The following is a 20,451-nucleotide window of genomic DNA, read 5'->3' on the forward strand; positions in this document are numbered from 1 at the left end:
TCCCTTGAGGACATTATTTCCCCTGCAGTGCTCCAAAGATCTACTTTATTCCCCAAACCTTTCCTGCATTGGAATTGTTGCTCTTTTACTTCATGTGGCTGCTCACAGAACATTCTCCCTAAAATCCTTATACCTTCAATCTCAGAAAATCAGGCTATGCTGTTGACTGTCAACACTGATAATGTTATCCATCAAAACACCAACTTGTTTCTTTTCATGCCCCTCTAACTTTTAACTCCAGCTTACTGACATCATCTCCATAACTTCTGATATTAATTCTAGGCATTCCCAATAAAATCTCTATTGCTCAGATCCTAAATATCCCTGTGTATTAAAGGACCTCCCCAGATTTGTGCTATCCAAAGATGGTAGAACTTTCAGGAAGTGAAGTCGCAGGTCGTGAGGGGTATGCCCTCAAAGGGGATTGTAGGATCCTTGTCTTCCTTTTCCTTTTTCCTTTTTAACTTCATAGCCATAAAAGGAACAGTTTTGCTCTTCCGCCTGCTCCTGCCATTAAGTACTACCTGCCCCAGGGGTCCTAAAAATAATGTTTGCCTACCACAGACTAGAACCTCCAAAACTGTGAATCAAAATAAAAACTGTAAATATGTTGATTACTTCAGATATCTCAGTTCCTATAATTCCTCTTTTTAAGGGATTTTTCTCCTACCACAGCTGCTCATTCTCCTGCTTACACTTTAGTAACTCACGATTCCGGGTCATTATCTCTGAATTCCTTTCTTCACAGTGATGACCTGGCTTCCCACTTCTGTGAGGTGCCTGAGACTTGCTGAAGGCTTGCACATACTTTTCTTCCACACCTACCCATGGACCAAGATCTATGTCCACATACTCTGCTTTTCCAAGTGTTGCCACAGACGAAACATCCTTACTCCCATCCAGTAGCAATCACCCCAGTTTTTTGTTCAGTTATTTGTTTTTATTTTTATTTATTTATTTGAGAGTGACAGACAGACACAGAGAAAGAGGCAGATAGAGAATGGGCGCTCCACGACATCCAGCAACTACAAACAAACTCCAGATGCATGCGCCACCTTGTGTATCTGGCTTAGGTGGGTGGGGGAATCGAGCCTCAAACCAGGGTCCTTGGCTTCACAGGTAAACTCTTAACCACTAAGCCATCTCTCCAGCCCGACCACCCCGCTGTTGTCCCAGCTTTCATCCCTCTCTTCTTCACTAAAGGAGTCAATTGCTGCCTCACCCAAAAGCAATAGGTGTAGTCAATCACTCCCAAAACTATGACCTAAAATAAACTCTTTTTAAACAATTTATTTATTTATTTACTTATTTATTTGAGAGCGTGAGAGAGAGAATGAGCTCACCAGGGCCTCCAGCCAATGCAAACAAACTCCAGATGCATGCGCCCCCTTCTGCATCTGGCTTACGTGGGTCCTGGGGAACCAAACTTGGGTCCTTTGGCTTTGCAGGTAAATGCCTTAACAGCTAAACCATCTCTCCAGCCCTAAAATAAACTATTTTTAAGTTGACAATTACTTATTAGTTACAGTAATGGAAAGCTAACTAACAAAGAGAGCAAACATTACTCGTCCTGGTGCCCATTCTCCCTCTCTCTCTCTCTCTCTCTCTCTCTCTCTCTTTCTCCTTCTCTTGCAAATGAATAACATAAAAGTAAATTTTTAAAAATCCATCTAAAACATTGTGGATATGCCTTGATAACTACTGCTTCTCAACTATATTCTTGGATATATATATATATTTTTAAACCCAAAACCCATAAAATGTTTAATGAGTGCCACAGGCACCAAAGAAGAATCCCCTAAGCATCTCCCCCATTCCTGGGTCAGATGGAACAGTACATGTCTTTCCGGGGGATATAGGGCTGATCCTCCAGATGTCCTAAGCCACTCTACCCAAGACAGTACTCAAGACACTGAGAAAACTACTATAAGCAGCACATCCTGGATCCTAAACTCAAGGATCAGCCACTTCTCTCTTAACCTTTCCCTGCCTATCTCATTGCTCCCATCTTACCTGCTCTGTGAAACTGATAGCATCAGACAGAGACTCTCCCAAAATACTGTCCTACCAGTCTCTCACTTAAAGGAACTTGTAGATAGCCTTCCTCCTTATGAGCCTGAGCCTGATCTGTCATTAAATCTACATCATTGCTAGATGATATTATGAATGAGGTTCCCTAGCTTTCAAGACCAAAATAGGTAATTTTCATACAAGAATAATACATATCCATCTGCAAAAAACTTTTCTCCCTTTTTAGCTCTCAAAAACAAACAGCAATAATTAGCTACTGTAGATATATATAACAAGCTTCGCCTTTGATATTCTGTTACTCAGTCTTACATATCAAAGAAAGAAGATATAAACTATTCACTTAATATTACTTTCTTGAGGTATACCTGCAATTTATGGGCTTGTGTCATGTTTGTCCATGATCTTGTATATGTTTGTTTTTGTGTGTTTTGTCCAAAAAAGTGACAACATAAAGTTCCAAATATATATATAACTTGTGGCCACTTCAATTTTTCATTATTTTTACCTTTGCTTTCAGTACATTTTTGGTATACCAACTTAAAGTATAAGTGTTGTCTAAATATGCATGTTCTGATGATCTATTAAAAGGCCTTATTAGCACATGATTTTTGTTTTGTTTTGTTTTGAGGTAGGATCTCACACTAGCCCAGGCTGACCTGGAATTCACTATGTAGTCTCAGGGTGCCCTTGAATTCACAGTAATCCTCCTACCTCTGCCTCCCAAGTGCTGGTGTTAAAGGCATGCACCACCACACCCGGCTATTTTTTAAAATGAATTTTAACATTCAGTTGTGACATTAAGATATAAAAATTATTACCTACTTGTCTGTGTTCTCCTCCAACAAAACAGTATTTTTTAAGGATTTAAAATTTTCTATCAATGTTAAAAAAAAAAGTCATTGTAAAGGCTGTTTTTAAGACATAAAATTTCTGCTTTATTTTTGTTGCCATATCTTTTTAAGGTATACATTTAAAATTAAAGATCAAAAAAAAAAAAGTATAAGCCAGGCATGGTGGCTCATACCTTATTCCCATCACTTGGGAATTCACCCTGAGCTACAGTGAAATCCTGCCTCGAAAAACCAAAAAATAAAATAAAATAAAGTCCTTATTTGCTTAAAATGGCTCTCAGAATCCAAGCCTCTGCCTTAACACAATTACTCCCACTTAGGGAATTGAAGAAAGGAATGTTTCATTTAGACCTTATCTCCAGAAATTGAGATAATGACTTAATATTGCTTTCTGCTTCCTTGAATAATTAACATACTTAATTATATACTATATTTGCCTACAGAGTTTTACAGATTAACCATAAAAAATGTTTTAGGGATGGAGAGATGATTTAACAACTACAGCACTTGCCTGCAAACCCTAACGGCTTGAGTTTGATTTTCCAGTGTTCATGTAAAGCCAGATGCACAAGATGGTACATGCATTTAGAGTTTGTTTACAACCTCTTTCTGTCTCTCTTCTCTCTGTGCTTGCAAATAAATAAATTTTAAAAAATGTTTTAAACCGGGCGTGGTGGCGCACGCCTTTAATCCCAGCACTCGGGAGGCAGAGGTAGGAGGATTGCCATGAGTTCGAGGCCACCCTGAGACTCCATAGTGAATTCCTGGTCAGCCTGGGCTAGAGTGAGACCCTACCTCAAAATATCAAAAAAACAAACAAACAAACAAAAAATGTTTTAAAACAGAGATGCCAAGATGTTATCTTGGTTTGGTTGCCTTTGATAACAGTTTTCTTTTTTCATGCTAACACTGAAAAGAAAAAGGCATTCCCTCCTATCCACAGAAATGGTCTTAGAGATATAAAGGAAATAATAAATATATTTCTAGATTTAAAATGGTAAGTAAAATGTACAGATCAAAAGTTATTAAGTTCCTGAATAAGATATGTTTAAAGAAATAAAGGTCATTCAATTTTACAAACCAGCCAGGTGTGGTAGCACACGCCTTTAATCCCAGTAGTTGGAAGGCAGAGGTAAGAGGATCACTGTGAGTATGAGGCCAGCCTGAGACTACATAGTGAATTCCAGGTCAGCCTGAGCTAACATGAGACCCTACCTCAAAACAAACAAACAAAAAAATTTGCAACCCAAAATTCAAATTTTGCTGAAATGATTTGCTTTTAGGCTCCCAAGATGGAGTCACCAAGATCAGCAGAATGGTGGCAGAGGCAAAAGAAAGTGAATTATCCACATTCCTCAAGAAATCCACCCAGTCCTTATCCCCTCCTTGCCTAACAATGCCCCAGGTCATGGTTTTCTGCCCCCTTATCTCATAAGTGACTTGGTCACTGTTTGGGGGTCACACCCTAGCTATCTCAATGTAACAATCTCCCCTAAGGGAACTTTCTTTTCCTTCCTCACCTCCCTCACTGAGAGGCCCTATAAAGCCCACTACCTGAAAACTCAGGTGGGCTGTGCTCCTCTCTTGCCAGTCAGCCCTGGCAGCTCATGCTTTTCCCCAATGAAAGCTTTCATCTTTGCCTCAGAGCAGTTTGCCTGGTTTTGGTCACTATCAAACATTACAGCCTCAAACTCACAGCAGTCCTCTTACCTCTACCTCCCAAGTGCTGGAAATAAAGGCATGTGCCACCTTGCCCCTCTTTCAGCATTATGGAACTTCCCCTGGATCTATAAGCCTGAAATAAATTTTGTTCCTCCTATAAACTGTGTCTGGTTTGGAAGGTCATCCCATCAACTATGAAGCCGACTACAACAATCAGTAATAAGTGCTTCGTGCTTAACATATCTCTTCTGACTAAAGATTTCATTCCTTGCCAGGCATGGTGGCGCACGCCTTTAATCCCAGCACTTGGGAGGCAGAGGTAGGAGGATCACTGAGTTCAAGGCCACCCTGAGACTCCATAGTGAATTCCAGGTCAGCCTGAGTTACAGTGAGACCTTACCTCCAAAAACCAAAAAGAAAAAAAAAAAAAAAAAACAGACTTCATTCCTCTTTTCCTCTTTCCTACAGAGAAGACTTTGTCTTCTCTCACTTACCCATACAAGTATCACAGGGAAATGCTTAGCTCACCTCCTTCAGATCCTGCACAACAGCTGTGAGCCTCTCATTTTCTGCCTGGACATTTGTGACTACAGCCCGGCTCTGCTTCAGCTCATTCTGCATCTCCGAGATCGTGCCCAGATAGTAAGCTTCCTTTGATGCAGACTCCTGCAGAAGTGTTTCCTCCCGATTCTCTCCATCCTCAGCCACTTTACGGTGAACGGAGAAGGACTGCCCAAATGCCTATACAATGTTTGGAAAGAGAAAAACAATACACAGTGAGATGTACCTCAGAACTATTGAACAAACTTTGACAAATGTTTTGAGTATGTGTAAAAAAAAAAAATTATTCTGAAGTACCTACAGATACAAAAAGTAAAATAGGGACTGGAGAGATTGTTTAGTGGTTAAGGCATCTGCCTGCAAAGCCTGAGGACCCAGGTTCAATTCCTTAGTACCCATATAAGTCAGATGCACAGGGTGGTATACACGTCTAGAGTTCCCTTGCAGTGTCTAGAGGCCCTAGCATGCCCAGTCTTTCTCTCTCTCACAAATAAGTAAATAAAAATTTTTTTGAAAATTATCAGAGAAGGAAACTCCTAGTCAGGCATGGCGACACACGCCTTTAATCCCAACACTTGGGAGGCAGAGGTAGGATCAATGTGAGGCAGGGTTTCACTCCAGCCCAGGCTGTCCTGGAATTCACTATATAGTCTCAGGGAAGCCTTGAACTCACAGCGGTCCTCCTACCTCTGCCTCCCTAGTGCTGGGATTAAAAGTGTGCACCACCAGGCCTGGCCAGGTTCTTGTCTTTAAGCCAACAGTAATCTGAATATTTCTTTCACAGATCCAAATACTTCCATTCCAACTCATATCCTCACCAATGCTTTTAGCTATGAGGGAGAATGGGACAAGTGGAATTTGAAATACAGATGTTAAAAATATAAGGAAGTCTGCTGGTGTCTGCCTAAATGTACATATTATGTTCACCAAACTGCCTGGTAAGCTCTTCTCGTAATGTTCATACCCATATATTAATGCTACTCTCACTTCTGGTTAGAGAAGCTTCTCTTTTCACATGGTGGTGATCTTGGGATGACTCATAAGGCACAATAGTGCTGAGAAGTGAGAGAGGAGTGCTCATCACTGAAACATATCTATCATACCTTTCAAGGCTCAGGGTCTCTTAAGGGGGCGGAAAGAATGTAAGAGTGCAAGGAAGGGTAGGACTCCTTACAATGCACTCTTCCAAACACAAAACGGCCTGAATATCCATGATCTCATAGTGCCTGATGCTGCCTACACAAGACCATCATAATAGGAGGAAAATATGACATCAAAAATAAAAGAGACTGGTTGAGATGGGGAGGCGATATGATGGAGAGTGGAGTTGTGAAGGGGAAAGTGAAGCGAGGGAGGGAATTACCATCTTTTGTTGTCGTTAATATTTTTTAAAGTTATCAATAAAAATAAAATAAAATGAGTGCTGGAGAGATGGCTTAATGGTAAAGGCATTTGGCTGCAAAGCCAAAGGACCTTGGTTTGATTCCCCAGGACCCACATTAGCCAGATGCACAAGGTGGTGCACACATCTGGAGTTCGTTTGCAGTGGCTGGAGGCCCTAACATGCCCATTCTCCCATTTTCTCTCTCTCTCAAGTAATAAATTAATAAATTGTTATTTTTTTAAAAAAAGCACTTTTTCAAGCATTTATTTTATTTTATTGGAGAAAGAAAGAAAGAGGTAAGTAGAGAGTGAGGGCACACCAGGGTCTTCAGCTGCTGCAAATGAACTCCAGACGCATGTGCCACCTTATGCATCTGGCTTATGTGGGTTCTGGAGAATCAAAACTGGGTCCTTTGGCTTTGCAGGTAAGTGCCTTTACAGCTAAGCCAACTCTGCAGCCCAAAATGAAACACTTTTATTTGGTAGTTATTGAGAATACAATGAACAAAGACACTTAAGCAACAGACACAAATAACATCTATACAAACTCATCTCTTGTCAAGCTAGCAAGTAAACCTGTCAGACATTTTCAAACTGTAGATGAGTTAACCTATAACCTTAAAACAAAGTTACTAAACAGTGAACGTCTTAGCATGGCTATTATGAACAAAATTTTGACAAAGTTGTAAACTATTTTATTTATTTATTTATTTATGGGAGAAAGAGGCAGAGAGAAAGAGAATGGATACATCATAGCCTCTAGCCACTGCAAACAAACTCCAGACACATGCACTTCATTATGCATCTGGCACTGGGAAATTGAACCTGGGTCCCTAGGCTTCACAGGCAAGCACCTTAATGGCTAAACCATCTCTCCAACCCGTAAACTATTTTGACATAGAAAATTGATCCTAGGGCTGGAGGGATGGCTTAGCGGTTAAGGCATTTGCCCACAAAGCCAAAGGACCCTGATTCGATTCCCTAGGACCCTTATTAGCCAGATGCACAGACAGCACACACATTTGCTGGCACGCTCATTCTCTCTCTCTCTCTTTGCCAAATAATAAATAATATGTATGTATGTATGTATGTATGTATGTATGTATGTATGTATGTATATATATTTTGTTTTTTGTTTTTTGTTTTTTTGGTTTTTCGAGGTAGAGTCTCACTCTAGCTCAGGGTGATCTGGAATTCACTATGTAGTCTCAGGGTGGCCTTGAACTCATGGCGATCCTCCTACCTCTGCCTCCCAAGGGCTGGGATTAAAGATGTGCGCCACCACATCCGGCCAAAATAAAATATTTTTAAAAAAGAAAATTGATTGTACTCACACCTAAATTGTTACAATAAGTCCAATGTCTATGACTTCACTAATCTTGTTATAATTAACCTCACCAATATGTAAACTAGAATCTTATGATAAGAAAAAGCACCAACTCACACTAAGATAGTATATTCCAAGTTAGATAATAAAATAACACTTTATGACAGGAGTGCTCAGTATTGTAATATCTCGATCACACCTTCCAAGGCTCAGGGTCTAATGCAGAAGAGGTGGCAGAAAGAATGTAGAGCCAAAGGAAGGGTAGGACTCCTTACAACGTGCTCCCCTCAGACACAAAATGGCCTGAATATCCATGACCTCACAGTGCCTGACACTACCTACACAAGGCCGTCATAAAAGGAGGAAAAGATCATGACATCAAAATAAAAGAGAGACTGATTGAGATGGGGAGGGGATATGATGGAGAACGGAGTTTCAAAGGGGAAAGTGGGGGGGGGGTTATTACCTTGGGATATTTTTTATAATCATGGAAGTTGTTAATAAAAATTTTTAAAAATAAAATACAATAACACTTTAAACACCACAATGTAGTCATTCTCTTACATACTTGTTATATTGTTTGTCCAAGAGAACAATATATTGTTCTTTTTTTTTTTTTTTTTTTTTGGTTTTTCGAGGTAGGGTCTCACTCTGGTCCAGGCTGACCTGGAATTAACTCTGTAGTCTCAGGGTGGCCTTGAACTCACGGCGATCCTCCTACCTCTGCCTCCAGAGGGCTGGGATTAAAGGCGTGCGCCACCACGCCCGGCTAATATATTGTTCTTATAAGAAAGGTCTTTGAGCCGGGCGTGGTGGCGCACGCCTTTAATCCCAGCCCTCGGGAGGCAGAGGTAGGAGGATCGCCAAGAGTTCGAGGCCACCCTGAGACTACATAGTGAATTCCAGGTCAGCCTGAGCCAGAGTGAGACCCTACCTCGAAAAACCAAAAAAAAAAAAAAAAAAAAAGAAAGAAAGAAAGGTCTTTGCCCAGATGAGCAAAGTGTTTGTCCTGATAAATTGATTTGTGAGAATTTCCTAAAGGAAACACTGAAGCTATTTATTAACTTACTGTCTCATCTTCCTGGGCATGTACTTCTCAGAACCAAGAATTAAGTTATGTCAACACAAACAGGCTCAGTTCTGATATCTTACATTGCATGAATGAATAACAAATAAGAAATCTAAGCCTATAAACTCTCTGTCAAATAAACAGGACCAGTCAGTGAAAATAATCTGCCTAAATTCATATACTCAGTAAGAGAGTGAACAACATAACTTAGATACCATGTGTCCTACTCCAATATTTTTCCTATTATATCCCTCAATTCTTGTTTTGAAATAATTCTTAAAAATAAAGAAATAGCCGGGCGTGGTGGCGCATGCCTTTAATCCCAGCACTTGGGAGACAGAGGTAGGAGGATCTCTGTGAGTTTGAGGCCACCCTGAGACTACATAGTGAATTCCAGGATAGCCTGGGCTAGAATGAGACCCTACCTCGAAAAACCAAAATAAAATAAAAAAAAGAAATAAGCTAGGCGTGGTGGTGCATGCCTTTAATCCCAACAGTCAAGAGGCAGAGGTAGGAGGATCACTGTGAGTTTGAGGCCACCCTGAGACTGAATTCCAGATCAGCCTGAGCTAGAGTGAGACCCTACCTCGAAAAACCAAAATAATAATAATAATAATAATAAATTTTAAAAAATAAAGAAAGAAATATAAGTGTAGGCCTTTAATGCCAGTACTTGGAAGCAGAAATAGGAGGATTGTCATGAGTTCAAGGCCAGCATGGGACTACAAACTGAGTGCTAGGTCAGCCAAGGCTAGTGAGACCTTACCTCAAAAAAACAAAAGAGAGCTGGAGAGATGGCTTAGCAGTTAAGGCACTTACTTGCCTGTGAAGCCAAAGGACCCAGGTTCAATTCCCCAGTACCCATATAAGCCAGATGCACCGGAGGCACAAGCATCTGGAATTCGTTTGCAGTGGCTGGAGGCCCTGGCACCCCTGTTCTCTCTCTCTCATTTGCAAATAAATAAAATACAGTAAAAGACATAGATAAATCATCTTATAGCACCTATAAATAGCTCCCAAGACCTCAGTTTTACCCATAAACACAGAGGTTTAAGAAAAGTTGCAAAACTGTCAGTTCTAGCACATCTCACACACTTTGCAATGAAATAATTTTAAAATTATGTGGTCTTTATAATTTTTAATTTATGTCAGTAAAAACCACAATTATACTTTGGCAAAAATGTCTATTCTATCATTTTAAGTTCTGTGCGTCAGAAATGGATGCTATGTCAAGTTGAACTAGGAAAGAACTTTAACATGCCAAAGTCACAGCTGTCACCAACAAAACATTACGTGAAAATGTGATGACTTTTTGTCTATTTTATGATTTAGTCATCTCAAAAAGGTGAAATTCAGATAACATGTTTCATATTAAGTTGCTGAGACAGTGGAAAGATTTATAATACATCACACAGAGAAAAACCTTCTTACTACCTAATACTCTATAGTCCAAAACAATAGCCACTAGCCACATAAGGCCACTTAAGTTACAATTAATTGATGACAATAAGATGTAAAGTCAGTTATTAGTCACATATTTATAGCTTGGTCCCCAGTAAAGTGGTGCTATCTGAGAAGGTTATAGAGAGGGGAGCTTTGCTGCAGGAAGTGGGTCACTAGAGGGAACCTTGAGGTCTTATAGCCCAGCTCCACATGCTGTTGGCTCTCTGCTTCCTAACTGTGCTGCAATGTGATGCTGACTTACATTTCCTGCTCCTGTTACCTTGCCAAGAAACTTCCCCTCAAAACTCTGAGTGGCATGACAAGTGCCACTGTCTACAGAAACTTTGAGAGCCATTGTATTATTTCCACTATGTACTCTTTACTTCTGCTAAAAGACTAGCAAGGCCTCATGGGGCTGCACTTATAAATGATTATGTTGGGGGTTTTATGTTATCATAGGATCCCCTAGCCTAAGATGAACAAAAATGTATAGAAACCATAGCAGTGGCCGAGCGTGGTGGTGCACGCCTTTAATCCCAGCACTCGGGAGGCAGAGGTAGGAGGATCGTCATGAGTTTGAGGCCAGTCTGAGACTACATAGTGAATTCCAGGGCAGCCTGGGCTAGAACAAGACTGATAAAGACCAAAATAAGTAAATAAAAATATAGCTGTGAGTCAGGCACGTTGGCACATAAGCTGTGATTCCAGCACAGGGAAGGCTGAGGCAAGAGGATTACAAATTCGAGATCAGCCTGGGCCCCATAGCCAGACCCTGTCTTTAAACACCAGATAAACAAACTGCAGCAGGAACTGTAGCTCTTAGTATTATTAATCAAGAACAGCAGGGGCTGGGGAGATGGCTTAGCAGTGAAGGCATTTGCCTGTGAAGGCTGAAGACCCAGGTTTCACTCCCCAGAAGGCATGTAAACCAGACACACAAGATGACACACGTGCACAAGGTCACGCATGTGCACAAGGTAGCACACATATCTGGAGTTTAATTGCAGTGACTAGAGACCCTGGCATGCTAATTTTCTACTTATGTATGTATGTATGTATGTATGTGTGTGTGTCTATCTATCTATCTATCTATCTATCTATCTATCTATCTATCTATCTATATCATTAAAAAAGAATAGTGATTACTAATGATTTGTGATTAATAAGAAAATATTCACACAAGCGGTAGAAAATGTGAACGAAGCGATCATCTCAACTAGGCACAATCCTTTCCTTACTTGGTCACGGGATGTGAGCTCTACAAAAGGCTTGGAGACGCTAAATCTCTGCCATCCCTGCCAGGTAGTCAAAGTGTGACCTTCATTTGGGGACACTATACTTCTATGTTCCCTGGGACTCTAATTCAGACACATAAAAAGGTAAAAAGATTGTCATCTGGATGGTCCTTACACATACACATATAACATGTTCCTAGCAACTGATTTACAAATAACCTTCTATAAATGAGCAAAACATATTGAAAACCACAAAAGTTATCTGCAGGAATGTGGCTAATAGGAACTAATCTGACTTGTGTCTATAGCTCTTCCAGTTTGGATCGAAAATGTCTCCAGGGGCTTGTGTGTGTGAACATGCTTCCCAGCAGGTGGCACTGTTTGGGAAGGCTACAGAACCTCAGGCAGTAGTACTACCTTGTCACAACTGTGTCTCTGGTGGCAGAGATGGCTCAGCAGTTAAAGGCATTTGCTTGCAAAGCCTGATCATCTGGGTTTGATTACACAGTACCCATGTAAAGCCAAATACACAAAGTGGAGCATGTGTCTGGAATTAGTTTGCAGTGGCTGGTGGCCCTGACGTGCCATTCTCAATCTCTCTCTCTCTCCCCCTTTCCCTCCCTCTCTCTCAAACAAATAAAAAAATAATTTTTTATGCCTTTAATCCCAGCACTCAGAAGGCAGAGGTAGGCAGACTGCTGTGAGTTCAAGGCCAGCCTGAGATTACAGAGTGAATTCCAGGTCAGACTGGGCTAGAGTAAATCCTACACTTCAAAAAATCAAAACAAAGCAAAACAATAAAAAAAAAAGTATGTGCATGGTGTATGTGTACATGTGTGTATGGTGTGTATATTTGGGGTGTAAGTGCCACCATGTGTGGGTGGAGGTCAGAGGATAAGCTTGGGGAGTCAGCCTTGCCTTATACCTTGAATATTAGTGTTTTATAGCTATAAAACCAGACTAACTGGCCAACAAACTTCTAGATTCTCTTGATTCCACATCCCATTGTCATAGAACTACAGTTGGGGTTACAGATGTACACAAACACACATAAATATAATAACAATGAATGACAGACAGCCCAGACTAGAGTGAGACCCTACCTCAAAAACAAAAATAAATAAATAATGAATGAATGAATAAAAAATCATGTTGTTCTTAATATAAAGCCTTAACAATGAAAATAAAAGCCAGTATGGAAATGGACTGGAGAAAGCAAATGTTCCTTACTTAATATATAATAATAATATCATTGTAAGGATTAAATTAAATGTTACAAATCCATTATCAATTAATGATTGTTTTTGTTTACCAAGGATGAAGCTGGCCAGTGAACCTGAGAATGCAGATGTCTTAAAAGAAAAGAAAAAAGTCACTTTCAGACACCTTAAGGGAACTGCATTAATTTGGTAGACTGGGGTAACTTGTCTAGAAAATCCTTTTTGGAAGAGAATGAAGAGAAATGAGGAGAGTATATTTGAAAAATCAAATAAAGAAACAATAATTTTAAAAATATATTTTATTTATTTATTTGAGAGTGTGAAAGAGGCAGACAGAGAGAGAGAGGAGGGGGGACGGCGTGAGAGAATGGGCACACTAGGACCTCCAGCCACTGCAAACGAACTGCAGACACATCGCCACCTTGTGCAGCTGGCCAACGTGGGTCCTGGAGAGTCGAACCAGGATCCTTTGAATTTGTAGGCAAATACCTTAACCACTAACCATCTCTCCAGCCTTAATTTTAAAAAAGAAAATCTGACCAGAAAACACCAAAAGAAAGGCATAGCAACAGAATTTTCAATATTCAGGATACCTGGTACTTAGTTAAAGCATCTGTTTCTTTGTTTGCTTTTCTAGGTAGGGTCTCACTCTAGCTCAGGCTGACCTGGAATTCACTATGTAGTCTCAGGGTGGCCTGGAACTCATGGCGATCTTCCTACCTCTGCCTCCCGAGTGCTGGGATTAAAGGCACGTGCCACCTGGCCCGGATGCATCTGTTTCTCTAAATGAAAGGCTGCATGCGCCTGACAGTCTTCAGAGGCCTTAGAGAAGACGACACTCAGCATGAGGACAGTGGAGAAGCAGAACCAGGAAATACCATGTGACCAGAGAACATGACTTAAAAGTCCTTTGTGTTCTTGAAGAGAAGCAGCTTATTGAATACTGAAATAAATTCAACACTTAGCAGTTTCTTCATTTTGAGAAACAAACCTTCTTAAAGGGGCTAGTCTTACAAAGTTATTTACATTTCGGTGACCTTTAAAGTGATATACTACTAAATATGTCATTAAGAACCTTTTAGTTAACTTTATATTCCCAAAACATGCCCTACCTTACATGGGGGTTAAAAAAAAGAGGCTGTCCCTCTCCTTGTGTTAAAAGTAGAATGCAGGCTGGAGAGATGGCTTGGTGGCTAAAGCACTTGCCTATGAAGCCTAAAAACTCACGTTCAACTCTCCAGATGCCACATAAGCCAGATGCAGTGTCACAAGTGCAAGGGTGCATATGCGTCTGGAGTTCAGTTACAGTGGCTGGAGGCCCTGGCATGCCAATTCTCCCTGTCTCTTTCTCTCTTCCTTTCTCACATTAAAGAAAGGAAGAAAGAAGGGAGGGAGTGAGGGAGGGAGGGAAGGAGGAAGGGAAGAAGGGAAGGAGGGAGGGAGGGAGGGAGGGAGGGAGGGAGGGAGGGAGGGAGGAAGGAAGGAAGGGAGAAAAGGCAGTCTGTTGGGTTTGCCTCAAAAGATAAACAAACAAATAATTTTTAAATGGAATGCTAGGTGGGCATGGTGGTACAGACCTCTGCTCCCAGCACAAGGGAGGCAGAGGTAGGAGGACTGCTGTGGGTATGAGAACAGCCTGGGGTTACAGAGTCCATTCCAGATCAGGGGCTACAGTGAGACCCTGCCTCAAAACAACAGAAGGTGAGTGCAAACATAAATAAATAGGGGCTGGGGAGATGGCTCAGCAATTAAGGCACTTGCCTGGAAAAACCTAATGACCCAAGTTCGATCTCATAGAACCCATATAAAGCCAGATGCATTAAGTGGCACATGCGTCTGGAGTCCGTCTGTGGCAGCTGGAGGCCCTGGCATGCCCATTCTCTCTGGCTGTCTCTCCTCTCTGTCTCTCTCTGCTTGCAAATAAATATAATTAAAAAATTAAGAGTAGAGTGCTACAAACACAGCAATGCACACCTATATTCCCAGGAGGCTGAGGCAGAAGAATCATGAGTTTTCGCCCAATCTAGATAGTGAGACTCTGTCTCACAAAAAATAGAATTCTGAGCCAGGCATGGGGTTCACACCTTTACTCCCAGCACTCGGGAGGCAGAGGTAGGAGAATCATGTGAGTTCGAGGCCACCCTGAGACTACACAGCGAATTCCAGGTCAGCCTGGGCTAGAGCGAGACCCTAGCTCGGAAAAAAAAAAAAAAAAAAAAAAGGAGAATTCTGTTTTAATCAAGAATCAGCTTATTCTCCTTAAGATGGAATGGAAATAGCCTTCAGTGGCTTATGTAATGCATAAGCCTCACTCATCCCAGCTGGGGGAACAGGAATGAGTGACTTCCTTAAGCGATGCCCGGTCTAGGTAGGCCAAGACAAGCTGAAGTGGTAACAAAATGGCTCCCTTCATCAGCCCTTGCAAAGCATCCACTTTATTGATCCTTACAGGCAGCCACCATGTTTCTATGCAAATTAGATATTATCCTCTGGCCTTTGCTTTGATATTGCTGAGTACTGAGATTCCTGCTTCTTTGATCCATTCACCATTCAGGATAGATCACCTGAAGTAAAGACTGCAACCTGAACCAAGCCAAAGAAATCAAATTGTAACCAGTTTCGTTTAGTCAAAAGCTGGATTCAGTTATATATCAAGACTAATGTCCTGACCTAACAAGCAAGTCAAACCCTTTCAACACAGGTCCTGTGTCAAGAGCACACTATATCTGAAACAGATGTGTCCATCTCAGAGCTCCCTCTCCCCTCCCAACTGGCCAAAACTGAAGTCTTTCTTCAAAGGGACTGTGCTCTTTCCCTCCACACTGAGAATCCAGCCAGCCTAGCTGCCCTGAGCATTAGCTCCTGCACCCCGAAATTCCCTCTCCCACTGGCTAGTCCATCATGCCCCAAAGGCATGGGCATAAAAGCCATTTTCCTCACTCTATTTCCTTCTAGCACAGGTGCCTGTCTGTCTGTCTATCTATCTATCTATCTGGCATATTTGGTTTATCTCTCTGTTCCTGTTTTTCTCCTTTTGCTGACAGTTTTCTGCTTCAGCCTCCTACTCTCTGTACACACCTTCCCTTTCTTTCTCTCTATCTCTTTTTCTTTCTTCCTCTTTCTCCCTCTCCCTCCCTCCCTCTCTGCCCCACTTCTCCTTCAGCTTGTACCAGATCCCAACTTCCTGCTGGTTTCTTTTTGGCATGTAGCCTCCAGCTTGAATGTACGACCAAGTCTGGCCGCATGCTCTCTCTCCCAGCCTTCCTGGCCTTCCCCATCCCATCAGAGCCACACTCCCCCTTCTCCACTCTGAAACAGTGTGCATTCTGCAGCAGGAGCCTTTGCACCACCTGCCAGCCCCTCAGAGGGTGGGCCACCAGGCCGTCCTGCTTCGCTCCTGGCTCAGACATCTGGCTTTACTTTGCCATATGCTGTAACATCAAGCAGCAGCTAGCCAAGGCTTTGTGCTCACCCCACTCCTGCTGCTTTCCTCCTCTCACCATATGCCCAGGTGCCTTTCTATTTCCCTACCCCTCCTAAGGCACACTATTCAGAGTCCATAATAAAATATTCTTTTGTTTAAATTCATTTATTTATTTGAGAGAGAGAGAAATAGGAAGACATACAGGAGACAGAGAGAGAATGGGAGCACCAGGGCCTTCAGTTCTTTCAAACCAACTCCAGATGCATGTGCCACCTTGTGGCTTATGTGCGTCCTTGGGAATTGAACCTAGATACTTTGGCTTTGCAGGCAAGTGTCTTCACCACTAAGCTATCTCTCCAGCCCCATAATAAAATATTCTTAATCCACATACTAATGAAGGAGAAATAGGAGAAAGCTAGCTTCTTGTAGGCCCCAAGAGAATCAGGAGTTGCCACCCCATATGCCAACTCTCCTTGGCAGTAATGGAACTGTGTCTGATCAAAACTCATTAGCAAGGCTGGAGAGATGGCTTAACAGTTAAAGTGTTTGCCTGAGAAGTCAAAGGACCCAGGTTCAATTCCCCAGGACCCACACAAGCTAGATGCACAAGGGGCACATGCATCTGGAGTTCATTTGCAATGGCTGGAGAACCTAGTGTGCCCACTCTCTCTCTCTCTGTCTCTCTTCTCTCTATCTCTCTCTCTGCTTACAAATAAATAAAAGAATAAAAATTATTTTTAAAAAACTCATCTAGGGCTGGAGAGATAACTTAGTGGTTAAGCGCATGCCTTTGAAGCCTAAGGATCCTGATTTGATGCTCAATTCCCCAGTACCCACGTAAGCCAGATGCACAAGGTGGCACATGCATCTGGAGTTCATTTGCAATAGCTGGAGGCCCTGATGTACCCATTCTCTCTCTCTCTCTCTCTGTCTCTGTGCATTCTCTGCCTCTTTCTCTCTGTCACTCTCAAATAAATAAATTAATTAATTTAAAAAATACCTCATCTAGCTGGGCATAGTGTGCATGCCTTTAATCCCAGCACCTGGGAGGCATAGGTAGGAGGATCACTGTGAGTTTGAGGCCACCATGAGACTACATAGTGAATTCCAGGTCAACCTGAACTACAGTCAGACCCTACCTCTTAAACCAAAATAAATAAATAAATAAATAAACACCTCATTTACAACTGGCTACAGTGCCCCCAGCTACCCACAGTCTAGCAAACTACCTAGGTGGGTTGCCCTCTGGAGGCAAATATACAAATATACAACCCAATCAGGTCTTCCCCTTGCATACCTGAATCTGACAACAAAATGTATTTTTAATCACTATAATAGCTGCGTTTGACCTTCCCTCTCTCCTTCTCCCTCCCTCCCTCCCCCCCCCGTGTGTGTGTGTATGTGTGTGTGTGTGTGTGTGTGTGTGTGTGTGTGTGTGAGTGTGTGTGAGATTCTCCTGGCCTTACCCAGTGCTGTTTGGACACATGAGAGCCACCCCACCCAGCTAGGCTAGGCTGGGGGTAAGAACAGTACTGTTTCTTGGTCTGAACAATTTTCTGCCTTTGCCTTATAATTTGGGATAACTTCTCACTTTAGTTACATGTATGATTTTCCCCTGGTCTCTGAATCTACCATGTACACATTTTCCTTAAACTCTAGATCTACCATGTGGGTGCTTTCTCTAACTCAAGGCCTGTTACCTGTGTAATTACACTAAACTCAGGGTAACTATGGACATTCCTCTCTTTATTACTCATTTCTCATCTGAATTCCTTGGTCTATGCTTTGATATTCTTCCTCTGCTATTATTCCTTAAGCTCCCACCATTTGCCCTCTTAACTTATTCTGTGGAGAAGCACAAGGCGGATGCTATGTGTGTTCCCTCTAAACCTCTCTACACAAGCTCCTAGACTCTATCTTCCAAGTGCTTGTGGCTCCACTCCAGCCTTTCCTTGAAAAACCTCAGTTTCTCACAAAATTTGCCTTAAATAAACCTTATGCACTGTGCAGTGTTTGACACATAGGGAGTGTTTCCAACTTCTCACATGTTTATGACTCTGCTCTAGCCTCCTTCCTCAATCCCAACATCCCTTAAATAACCCCACAACTTTTTAGGCTTCTCCCTAAATAAACTTAATAATTCATAACTTATCCTTCTTGAGTTCATTTTTATCAATTCTTTGTTAAAAATAGAACAGGACTCAAAACTGGGGCTCACCATAGATTGTTGCTAGAAAAATTTCAGTGCTGGGGATGGGATATCTTCCAGTGAGTTGTTGGCCAGGGAGGTCCCTGGTGCCCCCAAAACATTATAGGCCATTGTTGAGGCCCTTGGCTTCCCACCAAGAATAGATGGTAAGACCCTATTACTGAAGACTCCACATACTTAGACTGCAAGGCCACTGAGAAATCCTGCTGAAACTGAGCTGATAACCTCCTCCATGTAGACCAGCTGACAGAAAGCTGGAAGAAGCCATTCTGCAGGCAGTTCAATGGGAGAGAGAGAAATCACCAATGAAGATACTCAACAGTGGCCAGGTGTGGTGGCACACGCCTTTAATCCCAGCACTCGGGAGGCAAAGGTAGGAGGATCACCATGAGTTCGAGGCCACCCTGAGACTACACAGTGAATTCCAGGTCAGCCTGAGCTAGAGTGAGACCCTACCTCGAAACAACAAACAACAACAAAAAAATGAATATTTCAAGTTAATAAAGAGGTGATATGGGATATAGATCCTTTCTTAAAAAAAAAAAAAAAAAAAAAAAAAAACGATACTCAACAGTGGACAATGCAAGCCTTATATTTGTCTAGCCAGGCCAAATGAGCCAACGGGTGCAACGGGGCACGTCTATCATGGTGGAAACCAACTGCCCTCTAATTGGACTGGAGGCCCACTACATTGGAGGGAATACATCCCTGATACTGAAAACTTAAAACAGGGGTAGTCATGAGCCCTAGGGATGTAACATCTGCTGCTGTCTGGCTAAATGTATGCTTATCAAACTTCCCAATAATTACTTCTCTTAATGTTCATACCCTTATATTAATGCTATTCTCATTTTTGGTAGAGAATCTTCTCTTTTCAGATGGCAGTGACCTTGGGATGACTCAGAAGGCATCATGGTGCTGGAAAGAAGTGACAGGAGTGCTCAGTACTGCACTATCTCTATCACACCTTCCAAGGCTCAGGGTCTATTGCGGAGGAGGTGGCAGAAAGAATGTAAGAGCCAAAGGAAGGGTAGGACTCCTTATAACGTGCTCCCCCCAGAGACAAAATGGCCGGGATATCCATGACCTCACAGTGCCTGACACTACCTATACAAGACCATCATAAGAGAAGGAAAAGATCATGACATCAAAATAAAAGAGAGACTGATTGAGATGGGGAGGGGATATAAGGGAGAATGGAGTTTCAAAGGGGAAGGTGGGGGGAGGGAGGGCATTAGCTTGGGATATATTTTATAATCACGGAAGTTGTTAATGAAAAAAATTGTGAGAAAAAAACTGGGCTCATAAAAACTTGGGGAACCCCACCTGTACCCCCAAGATTCTACATCAGAGCTTCTGTCAAACTTCCTACTCCTAACAAGATGAACATTCTTGTGTATTTCCACAATGTCAGAATTTATTGGATAACAATAAACTTACACTGCACAATGGTTTCCATGGCAGAAATTTGCCAGATAATCCCATTTTCCTTTGATAGTCCTGGTAGAGGCAAATACAGTTTCTTTTATTCTGTAATCACTAACGTTAACTTTCAAGCGTCAAATAAAGTTCCCCAAAAAGTATTTCATCTACTTTGAACACTTAATGGACTGAGAGAACTCTTATGAACACAGAGAGATGGAATCAGGATCAGAGCCAAATTACCTTGGGCAACCTTTAGCCCCCTTCATAGCCGTTTATTACCCACCTTTGTTTCTGACCTAACATTATGTCAGATCACAATGAGACCTTTTTAGAATGTGCAGACTACCACCTTCCACCAGCCTAAAGACCAAGAATGTGATCCATCATACAAAGCCTATATAGCAGCAATCTCCACCAATCCCTGCTTTGCTATAACCCACTTTCCTGATGTTTCCACCAATAAATTTAAAAAGTGCCTTGCTTAGCGGTTAACCACTTGTCTGTGAAACCTAAGGACCCCAATTTGAGGCTCGACTCCCCAGGTCCCATGTAAGCCAGATGCACAAGGGGGCACATGTGTCTAGAGTTAATTTGCAGTGGCTGGAGGTGCC

At 41.9% G+C, this 20,451-nt stretch overlaps 1 protein-coding gene across 7 annotated transcripts in view; it reads right to left on the reverse strand.

The window, feature by feature from the left end:
• The window catches only part of Bicd1 (BICD cargo adaptor 1), a 226,762-nt gene that overhangs the window by 126,879 nt on the left and 79,432 nt on the right, over positions 1 to 20,451 (reverse strand). For all 7 annotated transcript variants that reach the window (XM_045139438.1, XM_045139437.1, XM_045139436.1 and 4 more), the window contains exon 2: positions 5,073 to 5,285. In XM_045139438.1, coding sequence (XP_044995373.1) covers positions 5,073 to 5,285 — 213 coding nt within the window. The remainder of the gene's footprint in view (positions 1 to 5,072; positions 5,286 to 20,451) is intronic.

Source organism: Jaculus jaculus, chromosome 22, assembly GCF_020740685.1.
Source record: "Jaculus jaculus isolate mJacJac1 chromosome 22, mJacJac1.mat.Y.cur, whole genome shotgun sequence".
NCBI classification, from domain to species: domain Eukaryota; kingdom Metazoa; phylum Chordata; class Mammalia; order Rodentia; family Dipodidae; genus Jaculus; species Jaculus jaculus.